The sequence below is a fragment of the Spermophilus citellus genome, assembly GCF_964194105.1.
Source record: "Spermophilus citellus genome assembly, chromosome: 4".
Lineage (NCBI taxonomy): Eukaryota > Metazoa > Chordata > Mammalia > Rodentia > Sciuridae > Spermophilus > Spermophilus citellus.
In genome coordinates this window covers 130,304,851-130,329,208 of record NC_138185.1, presented here as the reverse complement: position 1 = coordinate 130,329,208, position 24,358 = coordinate 130,304,851, and the positions used below count along the sequence as shown (strand labels likewise).

The 24,358-nt window shown below is 37.5% G+C and overlaps 1 protein-coding gene across 6 annotated transcripts in view; it reads left to right on the top strand.

Annotated features, from left to right (window-relative positions):
• The window catches only part of GALK2 (galactokinase 2), a 125,235-nt gene that overhangs the window by 75,796 nt on the left and 25,081 nt on the right, over positions 1 to 24,358 (top strand). For 5 of the 6 annotated variants that reach the window (XM_081292148.1, XM_081292149.1, XM_081292147.1 and 2 more), the window contains 3 exons: positions 5,421 to 5,519; positions 6,973 to 7,125; positions 17,163 to 17,373. In XM_081292148.1, coding sequence (XP_081148274.1) covers positions 5,421 to 5,519; positions 6,973 to 7,125; positions 17,163 to 17,373 — 463 coding nt within the window. The remainder of the gene's footprint in view (positions 1 to 5,420; positions 5,520 to 6,972; positions 7,126 to 17,162; positions 17,374 to 24,358) is intronic. The other variant, XM_081292152.1, reaches the window with a different exon arrangement.

Genomic DNA, 24,358 nt, shown 5'->3' with positions numbered 1-24,358 from the left:
AAATTATCAAGTGTTATTTCTAATAATTATTTTTATGCTGGAGGAGAAACAGTAATTGATTAGTGAATTTCCCTTCTTTTCCTTGTCTTCTCCTATAGGGTCCAGATTGGTTTACTATCCAAATTCCTGCAGTTTGATTTTCAAGGGTGAGGCAGACCTGTGCTCTTCAAAGCACAGTATGAAGAACACTTCCCTGGAAGTGAGAGGGTCCTATATGGGAAGGGACATGCAGTTCCAAGACACATTTGCCAAACCACAGAGATTGTAGGCCTGCCACCCATCCACTGTTATCATCATTATTTAGCGTTTTTGGAAGGTCAGAGCCAAAATAAGCAATCTGCCTGCCAAGAAAGCGACACCAAAGTTACCACAGGCGTTGGAGGCCCCATTCATATTTAGTAGCAATGACTTGTGTCATATTCTTGTCTGATTCCATCAGTCTGGCCAGGCATCTGCCTCCTGCTGTCTTTCCACAACTTTTTTTTTTTGGCATTTCTCTTTCCCATCTTCACAATAATAGCTACCCTTGTGTTTGCTGCCTCCCCACTTCCCACCTTTTTTTTTTTTCCTTTTAGAATTTAAACAATGAAGGGGAATAAATTAACTGTGCTAGTGAGAGATAAATAAGGAAGGAAGCTTTTTTTGGGTTCCTGGCTCACCCCCCCACCCCAAATCCCTCTACTCTTAGGGATAAGTTATAGTATGGTACTTGAAAGCATAGAGCCAAGAATCTTAGTTCAAGTCTTGACCCTAATGAATGATCTTCCTTAACCTCTCTTTTCCTCATTATAAAATCCATTTAGTAATAGAAATTTCTCTCATGGATTTGAAAAGAGATGGTACATGAAAAATGCTTAGAATGGTGACTGGGCCAACATATAAACTGCCACCATTATCAGGCCACTGAAGTCACACCAAGATATTAGCCTCATATTGAGATCACTGGGATGTGGGACAATGAAGAACACTGGGCTATTTGGAGTGACTTGTTTGGGATTGTGTTTGGGGATGGATAATGGGAAATATGAACAAGTTATGAATTCTTCTGAATTTCATCTGTTTGCATCAGAAATGTGAGAAAATAATAATATTCTTCTTTCTTAAAAAAATTAAAACAGATTTACCTCCCCCTCCTCCTTTGAGAAAACCACTTGTTTTAATCAACTTTTTTGTCACTGTGACCAAAAGTTTATTTGAGCTTCACAGTTTAAGAGGTCTCATTCTACACATGGTCAACTCTATTGCTCTGGGCCTGAGGTGAGGCAGAACATCATGGTAGAAAGGTGTGGTGGAGGAAAGTGGCTCAGAACATGGCAATCAAGAAGAGGAGAGAGAGAGAGAGAGAGAGAGAGAGAGAGAGAGAGAGAGAGAGAGAGAGAGAGAGAGATAGTTCTGCTTACTAGGTACAAAATATAAACCCCAAAGGCACACCCCCTATCTCCTCTGGCCACACCCTACCTGCTTATAGTTACCACCTAGTTAATACATGTCAGTGGATTAATCCACTGATTAGATTAAGGCTCTCATAACCCAATCATTTCACCTCTGAAAATTTTTGTATTGTCTTACATATGAGCTTTTGGGGGACACTTTACATCTAAACCATAATATTACGCAGAGGACTAAACTGGCCCCATTAATCATCTTCAGTAGCTTTAAGTGATGCCTGTGAATTAATGTAAGGTTACTCCTAACTGTCCAGAGGGCAAAAGTTAAAATAGGTACTGCTTATGGAGCACAAATGTCGGTTATTTCTTAGTCAAATTTTCTTCCCTGTTGATTCTCAGACATCAGCATTTTGAAGGAGGGATAGAGAGTCAAATGCTTCAGTCTCTTCAGGTGCGCGGGTTTAAGAGCAGAAGAAATTAGGTTGGTGGAAGGGGAGTGAAGCCCTCTGGTTAGAGCTTGAGGGTTTTCAGGTTGTGTGTGTTTGGGAGGTGGGAAGAGGTGGGAAAGTCTCAGGATTCCTCATCCATCAGGTGCAAAGATGACTGAATCCTTTGCCAAAAAGAATTTGGTCTCTGAAAACATTTTGGTATTTCTGTGGTTAGCTTCCATTAGACTTCTTTTGCATACATTGTGTTAATGTTTTGACAAATCCTTATTCTTATGAAGATTTTGCACAATTTAAATAGGTGTGGAGTGTAGATTTAGTGCCTTTGCAAGTCACTCTGAGTATAATTCCTGGAGAATATTTTATGGTTCTATTTCTAGTGTCCCAAAAGACTACAAAGGCGTGGTTAGGCTCACATGCCTCCTTCATATCATCCAGAATGACAGGCATTCTCTGCTTCCATTTACAACATGGTGATGTTAATTAAGGTCCCTCCATTAATGATTCTCTGAGTTCAGGTCATACCCTCAGTGACTTAGAATCTGGGCCTAACTAATTGTTGATTACTGTCCAAAGTGAGCAAGTGTTTTCCTTAAATAGAATTTGAGATTTAAAAAAAGTTGTTTCTAGTTTCTTCATATCTCTTGACCATTTAGGATTTGACCTTTCTGCTTTAGCACTGGGGTGAAGGGTGAGGGCATTGGGAAAGCTGGCAAGTGAGCTAGCATTTGAATTTTTCATTATAGGCATGTTTTGCTTAGTGAACTAAGGGACTCAAGGGATTTGCCTCAATTGGACCAAAATGCTTTAAGTAGGATAAAAATTTCCTGTTTACCTCAGGCTTTATTACTTCTGTTGTGGAATTGACTTTTGTGGTGGAATCCAGAATCTTTTAAATTCTATTTTGTCCTAAACACTTAAAAAATGGACTTCTATTCCACTCTAGTTATAATGTCTTTACATTTGGCTTGAGATTTAGCTACTTTCTTGCCTAAATCAAATGATTTCTTATTCATTTGTAAAATTAACAAAGTTAACAATTGAATAGTGATTCAGAGCACTGTGAGTTACTCTTATTTAAAGTTGTTTTATTTAATTCTTTGGATTATTACAATAATTCCATGGCTGGTGAGGTGATATTTTTCTCCATATTACAAATAGCAGGTAGTATAGCATAATGATTAAGAGTATGAGTGCTGGAGTTAGATAATTTGAGTTTGAATTTTAGCTTTAGTAATTCCTAGCCTAGTCTCAGCTAATAAACCTACCTATTTTCCGTGTCTATAAAATGGATACCCATTTTATATGGCTGTATGAGAAGTAAATAATTCAGGCAAACACATGAAATAGTACCTATCATATATTAAGTGCTCAGTAAGTCTTATTATAATTAATATTATTGTTATTGGTAGAAAATATACAAAGAAATGGAAACTCAAAAAAGTGGAGCAATCTATCTAAGGTCATAACAGTAAACAGGAAAGTTAGGGCATAAACTGAGATTGGGAGACTTCTGACACTGGTTGTACATCTAAATTCTGTACACATTCTGGGAGGCTATAATTGGGGTCATCCTATCTTTCATCTTTTAACTTCTTTATCTTAATTTTCTTTGTGTTCTCTCCATTTATATCTGTTGGATATTGTCTGTCCAGTTATGGGATTGATTTCTTAGAATTCAGCAGAAGAGGGTCCCGCATTGTGGCTCAGTAGTAGAGTGCTTGCCTAGCATGTGTAAGGCACTGGGTTCAATCCCCGGCACCACATAAAAATAAAAACAAATAAAATAAAGGTATTGTGTCCATCTATAACTAAAATAATAATAATAATAAAAAAGAATTCAGCAGAGGAGTTAACAGTAGGTGCAAGGATATCCCCTGATCTCCCTCTGAATTCTGCCCCAATAGTTTTGAAAAATCAACATCTTATTTCTATTAAAGCATATAATTATTTTCATACATTGAGAGATTTTTTTTTAAAAAAAGTAATTAATAAATATAAACTTCTCAATTCTCTAATTTCTTTCTTCTTAAGAGGGAGAATATTTAAATTTTGGTGAATCTCATTTGTTGTTTCATATCCCTTTGAGATAGTGGAAAAATGGGTTATATTAATTCATTTTGGGGAAAAGTAATTGAAGTTCAGTGTGAAAAGAATACAGGGGTTAGAGTCACACAGATGAAGTTCAGATCTGGTTCCTCTTTGTCTATTATATGTCTCTAAACTGTCCTCATCTGTGTAATGGTGATAAGCAGAGTGTTGTTTGGAGGTTTAAAGGAAGTTTTTAGCATAATTGACATATACCTACCTGGCACTCAGTAACTAGGGCTATTATTACTGTTGAGGAAAAGATTACATTTTTTTTTTTTTTTAACCAGGGATTGAATCTAGGAGCACTTAATCACTGAACCCTTTTTACTTTTTTATTTTGAGACAGGGTTTCCCTAAATTGCTTAGGGCCTTGCTAAGTTGCTGAGGTTGGCCTTGAACTTGCAATCCTCCTTTATTAGCCTTTGAAGTTGCTGGGATTACAGGCATGTACCATGCTCAGCAGGAGGTGACTTTTCATACTGGCTCAGAGTTATAGTTAGGTGGGTATCCAATTCTCACTGAATGCTGCATGCACTGCTTAATCTGGATATGTTTTCTCTACATTTTAAATCTAAGTTTTGATATTTAGGTTATTTTGAATGTGCCCCTTGTGGGTAGGTCACTGGCTCTGTGGGTCAGCAGGCCATGTGCAATGCCCCTTACGTCAAAATTCCAAGTTTACTTCATGTCACAAGACAGAGTTAATGAATCCGCATGACAAACGAGGAATATGATACTTGCAGAATCTGTCAGATGGTGTTTGGATAGCTATTCTCAGAAAATTAAAGTAGCAGGTATTTACTGAGTATTTACTACATACTTGGCATTGTGTGAATTAGGTGATACAAAAGGTACTTTATCTGTCTTTCACAAGACTCAGAATTTTCTGTGGAAAGCAGATGTAATAGAAATGTAACAATTAAAAAACAACAATAAATACTGTAATCCAATCAAGAGCACTCTGGAGTAGGTGTTGCATGGGCTCTCATAGCCTAGTAGATAGAGTCAAGTAAACCTACATTTAAATAGTGGTTCAAAAAATGATGATAGAGTTATAAATAGGGAATGAAGAGGAAGGGTTATGTGGTATGTGTAAATGTGGGTGGTGGTGTCAGTTCCAGAGGGAGATGATGTTTGAGTAGTTGATTAAGGGGATAGAGGAGGATTGAATGAGGAGGACAAAAAAAAAAAAAATCATGCTTGTAAAGACATGGAGAGGTGTAAGAGCCTGGTAGTAAGGAAGAACAGCATTTGTTCCATATTTTTGGTAGCTGGAGCTTAGGGTTATGGGGAATAGTGGCAGGAGAGTGAGCTGGAGAAATGAGCAAGGGTTAAGTCATTAAAGACCAGACTGAGAAGTATGAGCATTAAAATGTTGGCAAGCCAGCAGGCAAGCACTACAGTGTTAGTGTTTCAGGATGATCTGGAATAAGAAATGAATGAGAAAGGGATCTGACTAGACTTATAGTGTAAATCAGTTCTTTTACTTTTCCAGGTGGAACTTGCAGAAATCTGTGCCAAGAGTGAGCGTTATATTGGCACTGAAGGAGGAGGCATGGACCAGTCCATATCATTTCTTGCAGAAGAAGGAACTGTAGGTAGCATTGAGCTATTTGGAAATATCAACAGGGGAAAATTCATAGGAGAGGAAGGCCTTGAGCTTCCCAGCATGCTTGGTTATGAGCAACTTTTTCTATTAGACTATATTATAAAATGTTCTTTCCCAACTGCTTTATATCACTGGTTAATTTACTCTGTTGCATGTGGATAGTCTCTACCTCTCCTCCAGAATCATATCTCAAGTCAATTTTTTACTTGTGGTTTGTTCCCCCCTGCCATGGTCTTCATTATTAAGATGAGATTTCTCAACTCCTACTTATTGAGATCTCCTTTCCTGCTCCTGTCCAAAGTCACTTTATCTCATGGCATTTGCATAATCTCATGTTGGCTTTAAACCCAAATTAGTTCTCTTACCACATGTATTTACAACTCCTCTTTTTATAATTTACTCTTTGGTATCATTTTTCTCTGTCAACATTTTTGGGATTTCAGTGGTGGGAAAAAGAATGTTGATAGTAAGCCAAGAATGAATTCCTTAGCTGGATACTACTTCCCCCTGCCCATCAACTCCTTTAGGCAAGACAGAGGTTTTGGTTGTTACCCATAAACTGCCCATTTCCAAAATAGAAGCAGACATTTCTTTAAGATATTTTCTTAGTTTTTCATCATATTCCTCCAGGCTTGGCTATCTTCCAGGAACACCTGGATTCCTTCTTGTTAAGAATATTTGTTGTTGATTTTCCTAAGCCAAAGACATGAGGCATGAGGAAATTTGGCTTAATACTAAAAAAATACTCTGGGTGTTTTGGATGAGAGCTGACAAGCAGACATGATGGCAACAGTACGGAAGTTAATGTAGATTAGGTATAGAGTCTGAACAGAGTCCAAGTTCTTTGGACTTTGGCAAAGTGCTCCACCATCTGACCCTTACTTTACTCCTCCATTGTAACTTCACACCACTTCTCACTCTTCAAACTCTAAATTTCAACAAGTTTCAATATTCAAAACTCTATTAACACCTAACATTGTTTGTTGCCTCTGGACTTGCATAAACTTTTTCTTCTTGACGTCCCATTTGAGGATAGAAATTTCTTTCTGCCCTTCTCTTGCTCATCTTTTAGTTTTCAATTTATATTTTCCTTTTTTGAAGGAGTTACACTAGGCTGTATCTGATTAGGTGCTTTAACTAAGTGTCTGTATAGTATCCTGTGCTTTGCTACCACTGTCACACTTGTAACTTGGAAATGTATTTGTCTGCTTGACTATCTTTGCTACTAGATTGTAGTCTCTATGAGGGGAGGGATACTATCTGTCTTGTTCACTGTTTTATCTCCAGGGCCTGGTACAGTGACTGGATGTCAATAAATGCTCTTTAAATGAATGAATGCATTTTGAGAGAAGACTTTGTTAGGATAAATACATAAAATGTTTAAGCATTTTCTGAATCCCAATCAATTATATCTCATTTGTCATTTTTCTTCTAATAGGCCAAGTTGATAGAATTTAGTCCTCTGAGGGCAACTGATGTGAAACTCCCAAGTGGAGCAGTATTTGTGATTGCAAATAGTTGTGTGGAAATGAATAAGGCAGCAACTTCTCACTTCAATGTTAGGGTGATGGAGTGTCGACTTGCTGCAAAGGTAAGAACATGGAAAACTAGTGAAACTCTTAGTAGGCTTTTATTTCTTTTTCTGCTTATTCTGTCGTAGTTGGTATCTTTTCACACGTTTTGGGCAACATTCTAATTGAAGGGTTTGGGGTACAGACCAACTGGACTCCAAACTGAGGAAATGGATAAACCAATAGCTGTTGTACACCTAGCAGCATGAAGATAATAATAAGATAATAATAATTCAGGACATAGTATTAGAGAGAGTAGAGAATAAAGTAGGGATTTAAAGTTAGGGGGATAGCTAATAGGCAATGGTTAGTATATGATCAGATAGTAAGTAATCTAGTCCTCTTTAAAGGGACATGGGAATTAAATGTTATGGAGGATCCAGAGTAGCACATAATATGAATAGAAAGTTGGAGAAACCTGAGGCTGGAGGTTAAAGAATGGATCATGGGTCAGAAGCTATGCTCTACTCTTCCTTTGATCTCTTTCCTTCCGAGCTGATGGATATCACCTAATGATCACCAACCTTCACCAGGTTCTGTCTGTCTGTAGTAACAATTTTGTATCTTTTTCTATACTGGACACTCTAAAAATACAGACTTGGTACAAACTCCCTGTGTCTAGAAGGAAGAGTCAGCCCAGCACTGACCTAGATCCTGTGGAGATGTAGATGCAGTTATTCCTTGTGACTGACTAAGCACTTGTCTTCTTACTCCTGCATCATGAGGTTGTGAAGCTAGGGAGAGGAGAGATATGATAAGCCAGAAAAATAAAAGTGTTTTTCTGTTTTAGGGTTTATACCTTCTTAAACTCTCATCCCCTACCCCAGCCTGACTAGTTCCAAAAGTGATCTTATTTTGTTTTCTGTTGTAAACAGATATAGTCACACAGGCGTTGGCTTCCTGCTGTCACATCTTCATGCTTCTCTGTACATTAAGAGTTCTTCAAGGCCTTTGCTTAATCTTCTTGTTTCTTTTGGTATTTCCTCCAGATAATCTCATGCCCTTTCAGAGTTTCAACTTCCATCTCTATGCTGGTGAAATCCCAGTGATTATCTTCAATACAGGCTTTTTTTGTGTGAGCTCCAAACTTGTATATTCAACACCTTATTGTATATTTCTACTCGAATAAATCATAGACCTCTTAAACTGAGAATGTTCAAACTGAACTCCATCTTACTCTCACAAACCTTTTCTTCTGTCATTTGCCCTATCATCATTCATTAATTATGGCATAGACTTCTCACTGTTCATTAAATCCATGCTGTCTCTCTCCTTATCATTCTTTAAATTAAACAGTTATAATGATGGTTTAGAAAATTAAATCTTATCTGGCAATTTCCTTGCTTACCATCTTTCAGAAGCTTCCCATTTCTTTGGAATAAGGTAAAAAGTCCTATTGCCAGCTGGAGAGCTAAATACCTGAAGCCTGTGCACATCATCTTCTTCACCTCCTTGTGTCTCCTACTTTCATTACATTCCATCCATGAGGTTCATTCTCAACTCCGGAACTTTGCACATGTCCAGGACACTCCTCTCTGAAGTCTCATTTAAATGTTCTTGAAAGAAACCTTCCTTGACTTCCTTAGGATTTCTTTATATTTTGCATCTGTTGGGTATGGTACTTATCACAATTATTTTTTAAATGTCTGTCTCCTTTTTCAGATTTGATTTTGCCTGAAAGTTGAGGCTATATCCATGTTGTTAACTCTTATATCCCTAGTGCTTAGGCTGAAATAGGTGCAGGATAAACATTTCTTGAGTAAATGAATGTCTACTTCTTATTTTACCTTCTCTGTCCCGTTTATTTCCCTACATTTCACAATTTTTCTTTTACAAGTGCCTTTTGTGTGCCCAGCACTGACCTAGATCCTGTGGAGATGTAGGTGCAGTTATCCCTTGTGACTAAGCACTTGTCTTCTTACTCCTGCATTATGAGGTTGTGAAGCTAGGGAGAGGAGAGATATGATAAGCCAGAAAAATAAAAGTGTTTTTTTTTTTGTTTGTTTTAGGGTTTATACCTTCTTTCTAAACAGATCAAGATTTAAATGCTTTATATTTGAAATTTATTAAGATAATTTATAAAACCTATGTAGAAAAATGTTTTAACATTGAACTTTTCATAGCATCTGATCAGTACATATACACAAAAGGAGTACAATAAGTTTTTCAATATCAAGGGTTCATTGAACTTTTACTCCCTTAGGACATTCTTCCTCTTTAGGGAGATGGAAGAAATTAGTCTTATTTGTTTGAGGTTTACTCTTGTTGACTTTTTATCTTGAGGTTGATGAGTAAGTGTTGTCTTCCTAAGAAGACCTCAGACATACACAATATTATTTTGAAAGTTCTATCACGAAATTATATATCCTCTACTAGAGCCACAGGTGACATTTGAAAAGGTTCATATTGTCACTACTCTGGTCCAAAGAAGCAAGAAGAAAATGAGGAATAAAATTGTGGTATGAGGGGAATGTCTCTTAAAAGTTAACTAAAAGTGTTTCTGAAAAAGAAACACTCAGAAACAGTAGTAACTGAAGATCTTAATCCACTCCACAACCTCCTATTCTGGAGGATATCCTCTGAGTTTAACACATAGCTCCATATTCATTTTAGAGGTACTTTGGTCAGTGAAATTGACATCTGAATTTGATGAATTTGAATTTGGCCACATATTTTCCCCAAATGATGTAGATAAGACACATTGTTTAAAATACATAATATTTCCTCTCTTTCAAAATATGGAGGAAAAGTGGGAGACTTCATCATAATGGAGACAATTTTCTATATCAGGTTGCTGCGGATCATTAGAATCCAAGGTTCTGTACAATAGGGAAATGAAGATAAAATTGCTGATAAGTGCTGTATCCAGAGATGTTGATGTGAGGAATATGTTTTTGCTTAGTAATGTAGACTGAGATTCTGTTAAGCATATTTTCCTTGCAACATGGTTTATGTTTTCATTCTTCCATTTTGGTAGTAGGTGAGTAGAATTAATTTTTCTTTGAAATAAGTCTTATCAAATAAGAAAATAAACTCATGTTAAAAGGTAAAGAGGCTTATCTCAATCAGGACAAACTTTTGTGTTTGCAGACAATAATATGTCAGTGGAGAATGGCTAGTTAGGATACTTTTAGATAGAGCTCCACAGGGCAAAGGTGTAATGAATAACGTTTATTTTTCTTCTTCTCCTATCTTCCTTAAATCCTTTTTTGAAATTGAGTGTCTTTCATATTTAGTTAGCACAAGGAAGTACACTAAACCAATAGAGGTGATTTTTATTTGTTTTACTTTAATATTGAGTTTCTTTTATTCTTGTTTCCTTTCTCTGTCTCTGTCTCTGCCTCTCTCCACTAGCTTTCAAAAACTAATTGATTTAGATTCATTAAAAGTCATAATCTTATAGAGCATTTGAACTAAAATTAAAAACATTTCAAAGAAAACTCAGTAGAGATTTATAATTATTACTTGCGTAAATGATACTTTTAAGTGAGGCACATTTTTATGTTCTTAAATTAACAAAGTGGTAGGAATCTTTAATGGGCACAAAATCCTTCATATTTTTCATGTATTTAGTGGCTTAAACTTTTCCAGAAATATATTATGTCTATAAAAGAGAGTATCCTTTAGTTACATTGAGGGATAAAATTGTGATGGCAATAATAAGTATTATGGGAAGTCAAGTAGGGAAGAGAAATTATACTGTTGCTTTTTGCATATCCTCAACTCTTTGTGGCAATGTGTGGAGCAGTGAAGGAGAGAGTTTCATGTGGTCCTTTGACACTTCAGGGAATATTTCCAGTGATTCTTTTGAGGGCCTTTCTGGTCAGGGACCATCACTCATCCAGTTTTTCAGCTCTTTCCACTTAGTGGTCAATATGGAACTTATTCTTTGTCTGATAGAATGTGAGGAGGAGTTGGCATAATATTCTTAGGTCTTTGGCAGTTTCCTTGAATTTGAGCAGGGAAAAACCAAATACCCAAGAATGTAGCCAATTTCCTCCATTCTGTTGATTCAATAGAGCATACTGCCAAGACTCTAGCATGGAGTTTTCAGAGAATGGTGAGTCCAAGCTGGATGGCAGCGGGGGGACATACTGGGGAACTGGTAATATGTTCAGTGGAAACAGGCCTTGGCAGGCCCTTCAGTGTTGTATTAAGGATTACCCAGACTTAGTCCTGGAAATAGTAGGGAGACATTAATTAATTAATGTTGTTAGCAGGGGATTTGAGAAATATTATTCCAACAGCAGAAACTTTTGACTTGATGAAGAGAAGTGTGTCTTAAAGAGTATTGGGTAGGATACAAAGAAAGAGAGATGAGAGAAGCTATCACTGGACCTTGTAAAGGGTTGCATCCAAGTCCTCCTGATTGTTTTTCTGTTTTCCTTTTGACATGTATGCCATAACTTTGAAAAGTTTTCTAGGACATCTTCCCTACCCTCATTAGATTCAGTGCTTTTGTATATACTCTAAGCACATCTTACATTTTTCAGTTAGAGCAGTTTATCACAATTGGATTAAATTCTTCACTGTGTAATGTTTATTTAACAGTCTGTCTCTTCTGGTAGCTGTGAACTCCCTGTGGTCTAAAGGCATGTGTGCCTCAGTCATTGCAGTCTGTCTGCCTGGGGCCAGGGAAGTGCCAGGTACTCAGTAAACACTCATTGCATGCAGATGTGCACAAATGAAGGAAAAGCATTGAGTTCATAAGGGCTGCAGCTTCCAGCTGAAATGATGAGTAAAACGTATGGTGTTGCTGCTGTGAGGTTTGACAAAGGTAGGATGGAAGGTGACTGGAATTCCCTCATGGAATTTTCTTACAAGTATTTGGTAATTTTAGCTTTGAATGTGTCTGTTGGTCACCGATATACCCTTCAGATGTAGTTGTTTTAAGGTAGTAGTTAGTTGAAACCAATAGCTAAATTCAGTTTGCTGGGGGAAAAATATAGCAAGAGAGGTTCAGAAGATCAGAATAAGCTTGGGAGATGGCTTCAATTAAATAAGAAAAGAAAAAAAAAAGATGAGTGCTGGAAGGAAATGATATATACATTTGAGGCAAGAGGGAAACCAGGAAAATTCAATGCTATGAAAGCCAATGCAACAGGGAATTTGAAAGTGGGTGCCAAGAAAGGTCTAAGATTATGGATTAATTAAAAATTAAGAGAATTCCAGGACTGATAGTACATGCATATAATCCCAGCTATTTAGGAGACTGAGGCGGGATATTTGCAGGTTCTCACTTAGTGAGACCTGTCTCAAAGTTTCAAAAGGGATGGGGAAGTATCTTGGTGGCTTGCCTAGACACATGAGGCCCTGGGTTCAATCCCCAGTACCACACACACACAAACACACACAAACACGTATACACACATACACACAAACACACATGTGCGCGCGCGTGCGTGATTTAAATAAATAAATAAACAAACAAACAAATAAATAAATATTAAGGGGTCTGAGAAAAAAAACCAATGGATTTGCAAGTGGTTTTGGAGATTAGGAAGTCTTTGGGAGACCATATTCAATGGTTAGAATGGCTAGGGAAGGCCTGGAAGTGGTGAGGATGGCCACTGTTATAGTTGTTGGAAAGCAATGGAAAGGTAAGAATAAGGAATTTTAAAGTAGTAAACATTCATATATGTTTGAAGGCATAGAAGAAGGAGTCAAATGGGAGAGAATTGGCTAAAAGTCAGAAGAATGTACAGAGGAAAGAAAATTTGATCCTCCCAGAGTGCCTCTTCTAGACCAGGGAAGGTGTTACTTTTTTTTAAATTACTATTTAATCTTCACAATTGCTTGTGAATGCCTCATTTTACATACTTGGAATTTCAGGCCAAGTAGTGTGGTGATATCTTTGAAGTGAATGGAGGAGTCCAAGTCTGTCTTAGCCTCTGTTCTTTCCATTGTTTCCCTTAGGAATTAAGCATAAATGGGATCCTGAACACGATAAGTTTGCCTTAGAGAAAAGAACTTGTGTTGAGGGAGGGTGTGGAGAGGATTGTAGTAGGACCATTGGCACAACTAGAATTATTCTGTGGGCTGCAAACTAATATGGAAAACATGACAATGGGGATGACTAAGAATTGGGAAGGTCAATGTAGTGAATGTGTTCATGGTAGTTATGGATGGTACATGAACAGAGGTCACTATGTGGTGTGGAATACTGGAGAAGGGCTCTGTGTAGTTGGAAGAAGGTTGAGGGGAAAGATTTTTTTAGAGTATCCCCAATAAAAGCAGCTATGTATGATTCCATTTATGTCAGACTATATATGTAGGCATGCAGAAAGAAAAGTAAGATAGGATCATTATCAAAATGGCAGTTAAGCTGGGTGCTTTGGAGCATGCCTGTAATCCAGCAGCTTGGGAGGCTGATTCAGGAGCATTTCGAGTTCAAAGCCAGCCTCAGCAATTTATCGAGGTACTAAGTAACTTATTGAGATCCTGTCTCAAAATAGAACTTTAAAAAGGCTGGAGATGTGGCTTAGTGGTTAAGCACCTATGGGTTCAATCCCTGGCACCAAAAAAAGAAAAAACAAACAAACAAAAAAACCCAGTTGATGGTTAATTCATTGGGGGTGATTATGAATGATTTTATTTTTCTTTTTGTTCTTTGAACTTTTAGGTATTATTTAAAATTTTTATCATAAGCATTTATGTTGTATGGAACGTAGCTTGTTGAATGAATTGCTGTTTTTAAAGGTAGCTTTTCTTTTTGCTGACCTGGTGAGGAGAAAACTTGGTACTTTTTCCTTTGACAGGTTAATACAATGAGATAGTTGAATAGACGTAGATTCTGATAGGGTCGATATCTTTGAACTCTGCTTAATGGGGCCGTTTTTGGACTGAGAACGTTTTCTGGTTGTAGGAGAGTACTTAGTACTTTACTTTGAATCTGAGATGACTTGGAATCTCATTCCCTTGAGAGCCTCTTTAACCAGTTATAAGTAGGAGTTAGTGGTAAATATCCCAGTTCTCTTCCCCTTTGTGTAAGTTATAGCTGAGGTTTATACATGCAGTTCTCAGAGGGCCCCACAGACTTACTCTCATCTGTCAATATCAGTGCTCTTCGTGTTTGACTCCTTTTCCTGTCTCACTTTCCACTTCTCTAGTAGTGCTCTTTAGGATCACCTTCCCCACAACTTCTTGCCCCCCATTCTTGTCTGAGGGCCTGCTTCTGAGACAAAGCTGCCTTAGACATTATCCTATCACTGTATATCAGTGCTTCTTTCCTTGACCCAACAAATCACGTGTTGCTTGTTTTCATGTCCATGGATCATGGGACAGAGCTAGGAACCTCCCAGAAGTAGTATCTGATGTGAACACCTAATGGGTTTGCTGTGGAAAAAAGAAGATGGTGAATGTTGACAAAGAACTGCTTTTTCTAATTTCCCCACCCTGCTACTGAGTGAGGAACTTGTGACGAAATGACCTGTAGCCCTGCCCCACAAATGTGAAGTAGGCCAGTCAGCAGGACCATAAGTGATGAATTCCCTCATGAAATTCTGTCTTTGAGCAACAGCAATCTTACCCACCCACTTCCCTCATCTGCAAGTCATCTCTCTGCTTCCTGAGCCAAATTTCAGCAGGCTTAAGCGGCTTTCCTATTTTACTCTTCCAGTGTAGTGCAATTTGACAGATGATGGGCTGTGCAGCTGTTGTTGAGGACATGTGGTATATTTCATCCTTAATTGAAATACACACCAAGTTGGCTGTGTAGACTCTTCAGCTGAGGGCCAAGTGGACAATTGGGCTAACAGAAAACTGAGATATTGCTGGAGTGAATGTGAACTTCTGCATGTTAGTTCTCTTGTCTTTAGGGAAAAGGATATAGGGGGGTCCTGTGAAAACTGAATCGTGGGCTTCAGGCATCCCTCACAGGCTTTCTTCCTGTACATCACTGGCCCAGGTTTTTTTTTTTTTAAAATCAAATGTATGAGCTAATGTGACTAGTTAAGTGAGAATTAGGATGGGAACTTGTGACTGAAAAGTTCTTAGAAAGTGCCCTCTTTTCGGGACTGGGGATGTGGCTCAAGTGGTAGCACGCTTGCCTGGCACGCATGCAGCGCTGGGTTCGATCCTCAGCACCACATACAAACAAAGATGTTGTGTTCGCTGAAAACTAAAAATAAATATTAAAACAAAAAATTCTCTCTCTCTCTCTCTCTCTCTTTTAAAAAAAGTGCCCTCTTTTATTATAAGGAGATATTCTCTGATGTTTTTCCTTTTTCTTTATTTTCAAAGTGTTTTTTAAATAATTGGAATGTTCAGTTCTAGCAAAAACCTTAGTTTATACTTAGAAACGCCTTTCCAAGACTTAGGCAGTGATTTGAACTAATAGGAGTAACACAGCATAGATATCATCTGTACCTCATTAAGAATGTGGCCTGGGGGAAACAAGAAAGAGCTATAGGTCTTGAGTTCAATTTCTAACTCTGTTATTTACTAGTTAGGTGACTTTGGACAAATTACTTTCATCTCTCAGTGTACTAATACCTATCTTCTAAGTTTGTTGAAGATTTTAAGAAGCAAACAACATATTTGAAACAAACTATATTTGTTAGCTTCATTGCTTATCTTGGTTGGATTCTGGATACATTTCACAGAAAACATTATTGTATGAGATCATTGACTTCTGCTTTTTCCACATAAAATAAATGTATATTTATTTTGTATTTTGTTTGACTTTATAAGTTTTTTCAAAATATTTTTGGAATACATTGGCATATAGAACATGAATGAATGAGTTCAATGAATGAATGAGTGGTCATTTGGTAGCGCTATCAACCCATCACTGCCAATAAACACTAATTAAATGTGCTAAGCAAATAAGGGCAGAAGAAAGGTCTTAGCTTGTCTTTGCTTTAAAAGTGGCACCATGTTCTGTGAAATAATTGAATAAAAAAACATAGTTCTATTGTCTCTTTTCCCAGTTCTGCCTTAAAATCATTAACTCTTTTCAAATGTATGAGCCAGGGTTTTAAAAAAGATGATTAATAAATATAAGAACTTCTGTTATTAACATTCTTTAGAAATGAGTGTCCCTAACCAAACTACAATAGTCTTTTGGTAAATCCTGCTTCCTCTCTAAAAGAAAGAAAATCAAATCATTAACAAAATAGAAGAGCAAATCAGATGCACATTTCCTTGAAGACAAATTTCCCCTTCTCTTGCTTGCTTCTTTTTTGCACCTGCTGTCCTCACACCCAGGCAATGATTTGTTTAGGAAGAGAAATCTTCATTGTTTTTGATTGCCACCTGCTCTGAAGGAATGTCAGTGGTTTGGGGAAAATGAGAGAAATAATATATTTTGGACTGGTATTCCCATAAGTGGATCTGGTTAGAAAGACTTGGTTTGTATTCTACCCTCTCCATCAGTTTGTGGGTCTGCCTCAGGACACAACTGAAAGCCAGGCTCTTTTTTCTTGAGTGTGGAGAAACATACAGCTTCACTACTACCAGCGACCTAATGAAAGGATTTTTCATAAGGTCACCAATGAGGTTTTCATTTAAAATCTGGGACTTGACTCTAAATGCCCAGACACTTAAACTCATTAGGCATTTTCATAGAGGCATGTAGTAAACAGGAAGTGCTCTAATGAAATCAGGCATACAGTGTTCATCTCAGGACCCAGGTCACACAAGAGTTGATCAGTTTTCTCTAGACTTTATATAGAGAGATGTAGTAGAGATGAACTGAATAGGGATAAAATAATGAAATTATTCAAATAAATAGCCCTGGGGAAAAGTGGTGATAGACTAAGAAAAAAAATCAGTGGGGGATTAGTTTGCGTGTGTACACATGTGCATATGTATGTGTATATATATGTTTTATTACAGGTATCTAACTAGCCTGTGAGTATCATGTAGTTATGTTTAATTGCAAACATCCGATCTCAGTATGCACTTCCAAGCAATGGTGGGAAATTTCAATAGGTTGAGTAGAAAACAAACAACAACAACAAAACCCTAAACAGCTGAAAGTTGATTCTAACTAATTAGAATAGTATATATCAATCCTGGAATGAATATTGACTGATGTCTTGGTTTGAACTTGCAGCTCCTGGCTAAGTACAAAAGCTTGCAATGGGACAAAGTCCTGCGACTGGAAGAGGTGCAGACAGAACTAGGGATTAGTTTGGAAGAAATGCTGTTGGTCACAGAGGATGCCCTTCATTCTGAACCCTACAGCCCTGAGGAGATCTGCAAGTGTCTGGGAATTAGCCTGGAGGAACTCAGAACACAAATCCTGAGTCCAAACACTCAAGATGGTGAGTCTGCTGGAAAAAGGAGGGCATGGATTATTCCCCCACTTACACCTGGAAGGTTTTCAAACTTCCCTAAGGATTGAGCTAATTTTAAAGCATCGTTTTGAGATAATTTAGAGAAAGTGTGTGTTTTGGCAACTAAATTATCTAGGTGCTTAGGTTCATAAATTCATTCATTACCAAAAATTTCTTAATATAGGCCAGGTATTTTGTTTGGGAAAGATGATTAAGACATGATTCCTGCCTCAAGAGGTTTGCAACTTAATAAGCTTCTCTTTTTTCATCTTATTTTTTTCCTTATTCATTTTCCTGGTTATTATGTTATTTATATAAAAGGATCTAGGTTAGTGCTCAGAACTGCTTGGAACAATACTGTGGAACACCAGGATGTTTTCACTGCTTAGGTTGAAACCCATGGCCCACTTTAGAGTGGAAGTTTATTTCTATTTGCCTGCTGCTTTGAGATAATGTTGTTTTTAAGCACATAATATCAGAAGCTGAGATGAAGCTGAGATGAAGGCGAAGTACAAGTTGGAGGCACAGTATGGAGTCTTGGAGTAGTTGTTCCTCTTAGAAGTAAAGGTTGTCTATTTGTGGGAGGTCAGTATTAGTGACAAGAACATTTAGTTAAGATTTAATTTCCCTTTAAGGTGAGGTTAGGAAGGGTGGGAATTTGGCAAAAAGACAAGCCCCAAAGCCTCATTTACATCCCATTTGGATTGTTTCTATGACTGGTTATTGAGTTCCTATTGTGGATTTGTCTGTGAAGTAGTCTTCAAGGCTGCCACCATTGACAAATTTGGAATGGGATAAGTGAATCATTTGAGGGCAGGGATTGCATTTGGGTTTCTAACATTGCCAGATTGATTTTAATTTGATGAACATTGATTAAGTTTCTAGAATGGCCAAATGATGCCTGTTACCTGTTTTTGTAATATTAACTTTCACTAGAACACAGCCATTTATTTGCTGTAGTTGGTTTTGCACTATAAGAGTAAAGTTGTGTAGTTGTTTGGAGCCTAGATAGTTCACAAAACCTAAAACTCTGGCTCCAGAAAAGCAGTAAACTAAAGGTTGCCTCAGCTTTGCCATAGAAATAGGCATAATAGGAAGTAATTGTGTAAGATTCATGCTTGGTAATGGAGGTGCTCCCAGAGTGATTGAGTGTGATGATGGAGTGTACTTTGGAGACAAGAAAAGAGAAGTCAAAGCCAGCTTTACTAACGAGATAGCAGTGAGCCAAAAGTTAAATAATAAATAGAAGTTTCCTAGGCAGAGAAGCAGTCAGAAGGAATTTGAGGTAGACAAAACAGAGCAGAGAGGAGTGAGAGAAAATTACATGACCAGAAAAGTATGAAATGAAGAGGATGGGTAGGGAATTGGATAAGAAGATCTCCCAGGTAAACAACATTTTCTGCTTTGACCTAAGACAGTTTCTTTAATTCAGTCAATATGCATTAATTTCTTTTGAATGCTGGATATAAAGACAAGTAGAACATGGCCTCTATCTTCTAGTGACGTAGTATATAAAGGGGAAGAGAGCCCTGCAACAATCACAGTAACGAATACCTACTAAAATACAGGTATTGGTCAAGACCCCTGAGAGTATGGAGGGGAGAACAGCTAAGCTGGATCTTGAAAGAAAGTTATGGACTTCCCAGACTGAGAGGGTTATAGGCATGCTGGGCAGAGAGTAGAGCCTGCGTAAACAAGGAAACACAGGAGCAAAGTATTGGAGAATATGTACCATGAGGTTTAGTGTGCTGTGTGATGACAGAAAGACTGCCTCAATGGCTGTCGCATAGGATTGCACTATTCTACTCTGGGTAACAAGGGCCTCTGATAGGGGATCTTTGGTTAACTGTAGATTCTTGAGACCATAAAGGAGAAGTCTCTTTGAATTGGTGACTTCTTGTGTCCAGGGAGGAAGGAAGAGTAGAAAGGAGGAAGGGAGGGAAGGAGGGAGGAAAGTGGAAAGAAGAAATAGAAGGTAAGTAAAGTCAATGTATAGATAGCTAGCAAAACTAGGGAATTACAGCTTTGGAAGTGGTTTTGGGATAAGTGTTTTCTTTCCATCTATCTTTAAGTTTGATGCAATGGCACATTATTTAAATAAAAAACAAAGAGGTAATGAAGAAGTGAGGAAGTCTTAATAGATGTCGAGAATATTCACTGTCAAGTGATGTTCTTAAAGCAATCTTTTCATGGTGTTATGCCTTAGTTCACCATCACCTAATTGCCCACATGCCTTAATGTGTTAGATTTCTTCTCAGTCTGGCCTTAACTCCGTTCTGTCCTGGCTGCCTTTTGAACCTATACACAGACATGTGGGCAGTGTTGCCTTGGCTAGACCGCACCACTTACTTATTAGCAGCTTGGACTTTTAATACTAAACACACTATTTTCCAACTGGACTTGTCTACTTTTCTGAAATATAGTTTCTACCTATCTGTAAAGCTCAATATGTTTTATCTTTCTCTACTCACAAGCTATTTTCTTTTTCTCTGTATCCATGACCTTTCTTTCCAGATCTGCTTATCTTTCCTTCCCTGCTTCTTTTTTGCACCTTTTGAAATAATTACCCAGAATAACTTGGAAAATACAAAGGATAATTTGCTAATTGTAGCACATGTATTGCTATGTATTTACTCACTTTTTTTATCTATAGGATACTGACTTCATTCCTTTTGTAAAAGTGATGCGTGCTTCATCTTACCTCTGTATCTAAAATCACTGCTCTACTGCTCCATTTGTATTACTATAATTTACTCTTGTTTTGTACTCAGTGAATCTATGTCCAATGAATGAATCCATTTTGTAATCCGGTCATCCTAAGGATTCCCTTTTACTTTTTGAATAAATAAATTAAAACAAAAAACTGTGAACATAAATTAGTCTGTGGATTCTGGAGTTGCCTTGATTAATGTTATTCAATTTACTTTCTAAATCTAGCCATCTAGCCCCAGCCAAATTTCCAGCTGAATTTTAGGGTCCAAAATCTTTTTTTTTTTTAATCTTTTTCATTTGGTCCTTTCTGAAATTTTGCCTTGTGTGATTTTAGATCTGAAACAAATGTTGAAGATGACATTGTATTTAGGTCAAATTATCCCATCAGAGGACTCTGGAGAGTGCCACTGCCCCTTTACTCTAGGTGCCCTTCACTTGAGCATGCTTAGTTTTGACCTGATCTAATTTTTCCATCATGGAAACCCTTGACTTTTAGGGACACAGAGACTTCCTATGTCTCATTTTGGCAAAACTCCTTTCCACGTGGATACAAGTGTGAGTTGTGAGATATTGACCTTGAGGTGACAGGGTAGGGAGAGATGTTTACAACAAAACTGTGGTTTGCAGCTTCTGCTAAACCAACCAGACTCCCAAAGGCCCATGTGCAATTGTCATTTTCTTTTTCCAAATTGCTAATAATTAGATTTAGAAATGCTCAGAGGCCATTAAAATTAAACACACACTCAAAGAAAAATCCTCAAATCTTAGATGTTTTGATTGACTACAAATCATCATTAAGAACCAGTTAATAATAGTTTAAGAATTATTTGTTCGACACTGCCTACAGGTAGGAATTGTTTAATTGTGTGGTCTATTGGTCTGGAATCCTAGATTCTCAGAGGCAGGGGCCAGACTTAATTGAGAGGGGGTATTTTCTAAGTATGGCACAAGAGGAAAAGGTGAATCTGTGATTAGAGCCAGGAGAGTTAGGCACATGTATCAATCATAGGATGCAAGTCAAGGACACATATTAGAGGACAAACATGGAAATTCAAGGAAAAATGGGAACTAAGTGAATGGGCAGGTACTTTGGATGCTAGTTTGAAGAAGGGAGAATGTATTGAAAACATTCATTTTCAGAATGTTCATAGTGTTTCAGGTTGAGGTGACCCAGCTGGCTGTTTAGCTGCACTGTGCTGAACTGGACACAGATTTTGTTCCTTGGATTACCAACTTTGCCTGTGACCATATTCTGACAAAGTGCTGGTCAGTTGCTGGGTCAGTCTATTTGGATCCTGTGTTCTCCAGAGTTATAAGTGATATTCATGGCTTTTGATCAAGTATAGGACACTGGCATAGAATGCTTTTTAGGAAGACACCTAGAGTTAATGGTAAAACATACACACACACACCACACCACACCAAACAAACAACCATAAACAACAAGAATACATCTTGTTATTTTATTTACTTTATGGCTTTTCATTCACTTTTCACACATATCTGATTTGAACTCACAACAACTCTTGATACAGGGTTATCCCTATCACACAGACGAGGAAGTGGAGATGAGAGGGTTATGTGATTGTCGGGATCACATAGGTAGTTGGAACTGAAATCCTAGCCTTCTGATTCAATCCCATACTTTTTCTGGAATCACATTCTCCTCTTGGCATTCTTATAAGCTGCTTTTAGCAGTCTTTTTCCAAGCAAGGAAGATGATGTTTTAGCTTGACTTTCATTTTTTTCTTGAGACTAAAGGAAGCTGATGAAGATAGGTTATTTTGTAGATAAAGAGCTTCCTTTTGGCCCTTTCTCATTCTGATGCTTTGGGTTTAAAAGTGGTAAGGCTGTGTGGCATCCAACAGCTTGCTGTATTTAAGGAACAATTCAACTTGGCTATAATATGCGTGAACTGTTATGTTGTAGAACCTTGAGAAATTCTATGAACTTTTTCAGTTCTCATAAATTGTCCATTTAGGTTAAGTTTAAGAAGAATGGTTTGTTTTTATATAACAGAAAAGTATAAGGTATTTTACAGAATAAAAATTATCAGCTCCGTCATTTAAATGTCCAATTTACTGTTTTCAGATATTAAAGAAACTGATTTAAAAATAGTTTGTAAAATATTTGCCCCCAAACTGTATGATCTCAATAGATTCAGTTTCTGTTCCTGTAAGAATTTTGGGGGAAATGTTTTCCATAAAAATCTAGAAGAAACACCAAAGGAAATTATAAATCCTTTGAGAGTTTATATATATTGTGTGAAGAGAAATCCTCAAACTCTACATGGTGGACTAATAATGATAATGCCAAACAAAAAGCGTCCTTTGATTTTACCTGTTTTCATTTTTATAAGATGAAATAAATTAATAGTTTTTTTTAAAACAAGGTATAAAAGAATAAATCAAATAATAACTATTTTTGTTATTAACAAAGGATGTTATGTTTTAAGTTGTTTTGGAAGTCAAGCCTGCTTTCATTTAGCCCTATTCCTTTCCCACTCTGCCTGGTGTTTTCTTTTTTGTCCTTCAGCTTTTATTGATTCCTCAGCTGTCTGGTCATGGAGGGCAGGTTCCTGCTGGGAGTAAAGGTTCCTACTTTATTTTCAAGAGGGACAGAAGGGGTGAACTAATATTTCAGATAGCTTAGGAATGGTGTTTTCCTTTTCTCTTTAAGATGTGTATCACATACCTCTATTCTCTAGTTCATCTCCTTTCTGCAAATATTAAAGGAACTAAAGATGAATGCGAACATGTTAAGTACGATTTTAAAGACTGAGCATCTTAACACTTTTAGCTTCTGTAAAAAAGAGCACTAGTGATGTGTGCTGTGTACTGGTCAGTACTTAAGCTACTGGAAGGTAGGCTGGCACTAGGGTCTGCCTTTTATCCCACAAGGTTAACAGTGGACATAATTATTGTTCCTGAGGCCAACAGATAAGTAACACTGTGCATGAACTACAGTGGCACCAGATATCCCTGCATAGATCTTAGAAGCATAAAACGCATTTCTCATCATACTTTGTGTATGTATTGGTTTGCCTGTATGTACCTGGTTTCCTGACTCTGGCAAGTATCTTCTTCACCCTTTCCGCTTCTTGCTTGGACATTACCTGTTCCCTTGGGCTCCTCAGCTCTGACCACTGTGGTTCAGCCCTACCTGCTTCCTTGATGTAGTTCCTGCACCTCCTCAGCCCACTTGCTTCTTTGGCTCTACATTTGCTGGCCCTAACATCCATGGCTGCCTCAAGAAAGAAAAGAAGAAGAAAATTTATAATTTCTAAACTTGTAAATATGTGTGTGTGTGTATATATATATATATATATATATATATATATATATATATATATATACATACATATGAGAGAGAGAGAGAGAGAGAGAGAGGGAGATAATTTTTTTAATATTTATTTTTTAGTTTTTGGCGGACACAACATCTTTGTATGTGGTGCTGAGGATCGAACCTGGGCCGCACGCATGCCAGGCAAGCGCGCTACCACTTTAGCCACATCCCCAGCCCTAAATATATATTTTTAAGTCTAAAGATATGTTACTCAGTATTCCCTTTGCTTGTAATTATCATGGACATGTCTCTACCTTTTTTGAGATGAAACCATCCAAAGGTCTATTGGGAACTTATTGGACACTCTGCTTTGAGTTGAATGAAGCTTCTGCAGGTATGAGGAAAAATAATGTCTCTACTCTGCTACTCTTCTGCTGGTTCCGAAACATCTTCTATAGGACACTGTCTTCTACTATTGTCTTCCTAAGAAGCTAACATTTTACCATTTTTTCCCCTTTTTGGCCACTTTTCCTTTTACTTTCACATTTTTATGTTTCTGTACAGATGAATGTTTTCTTTATAGTCAAAGCAACTTTTTATATAGCTAAGTCCTTTTATTTTAATTATAGTGATTCTATCCTCTGTTGGTATGTCCAGATTGTGCTTCAGAAGCAATTCCAAAGTCACAGTGGCTTGATCCAACAATGCATTTCTTGCTTACTCTGCATATCCAAAACAAGTCAGCAAAGGAGTCAATTCCTCTGAGAAACTCAGGGACTAGGTTTGGCAGGCAAGGGACTCCATCTTACTGTATTAGTTCATAATCACTGTGGCAGAAGAAAGGAAGGGAATGTTGTTCATTGCTCATGGGCTCTTAATGTCTACCACAGTGTGTCCACATCACTACTATTCTAACTTGATTGGCCAAAGCAAATCACATGGATGTGATGAACTTTGTTGGGGTGTGGGGAGAGAA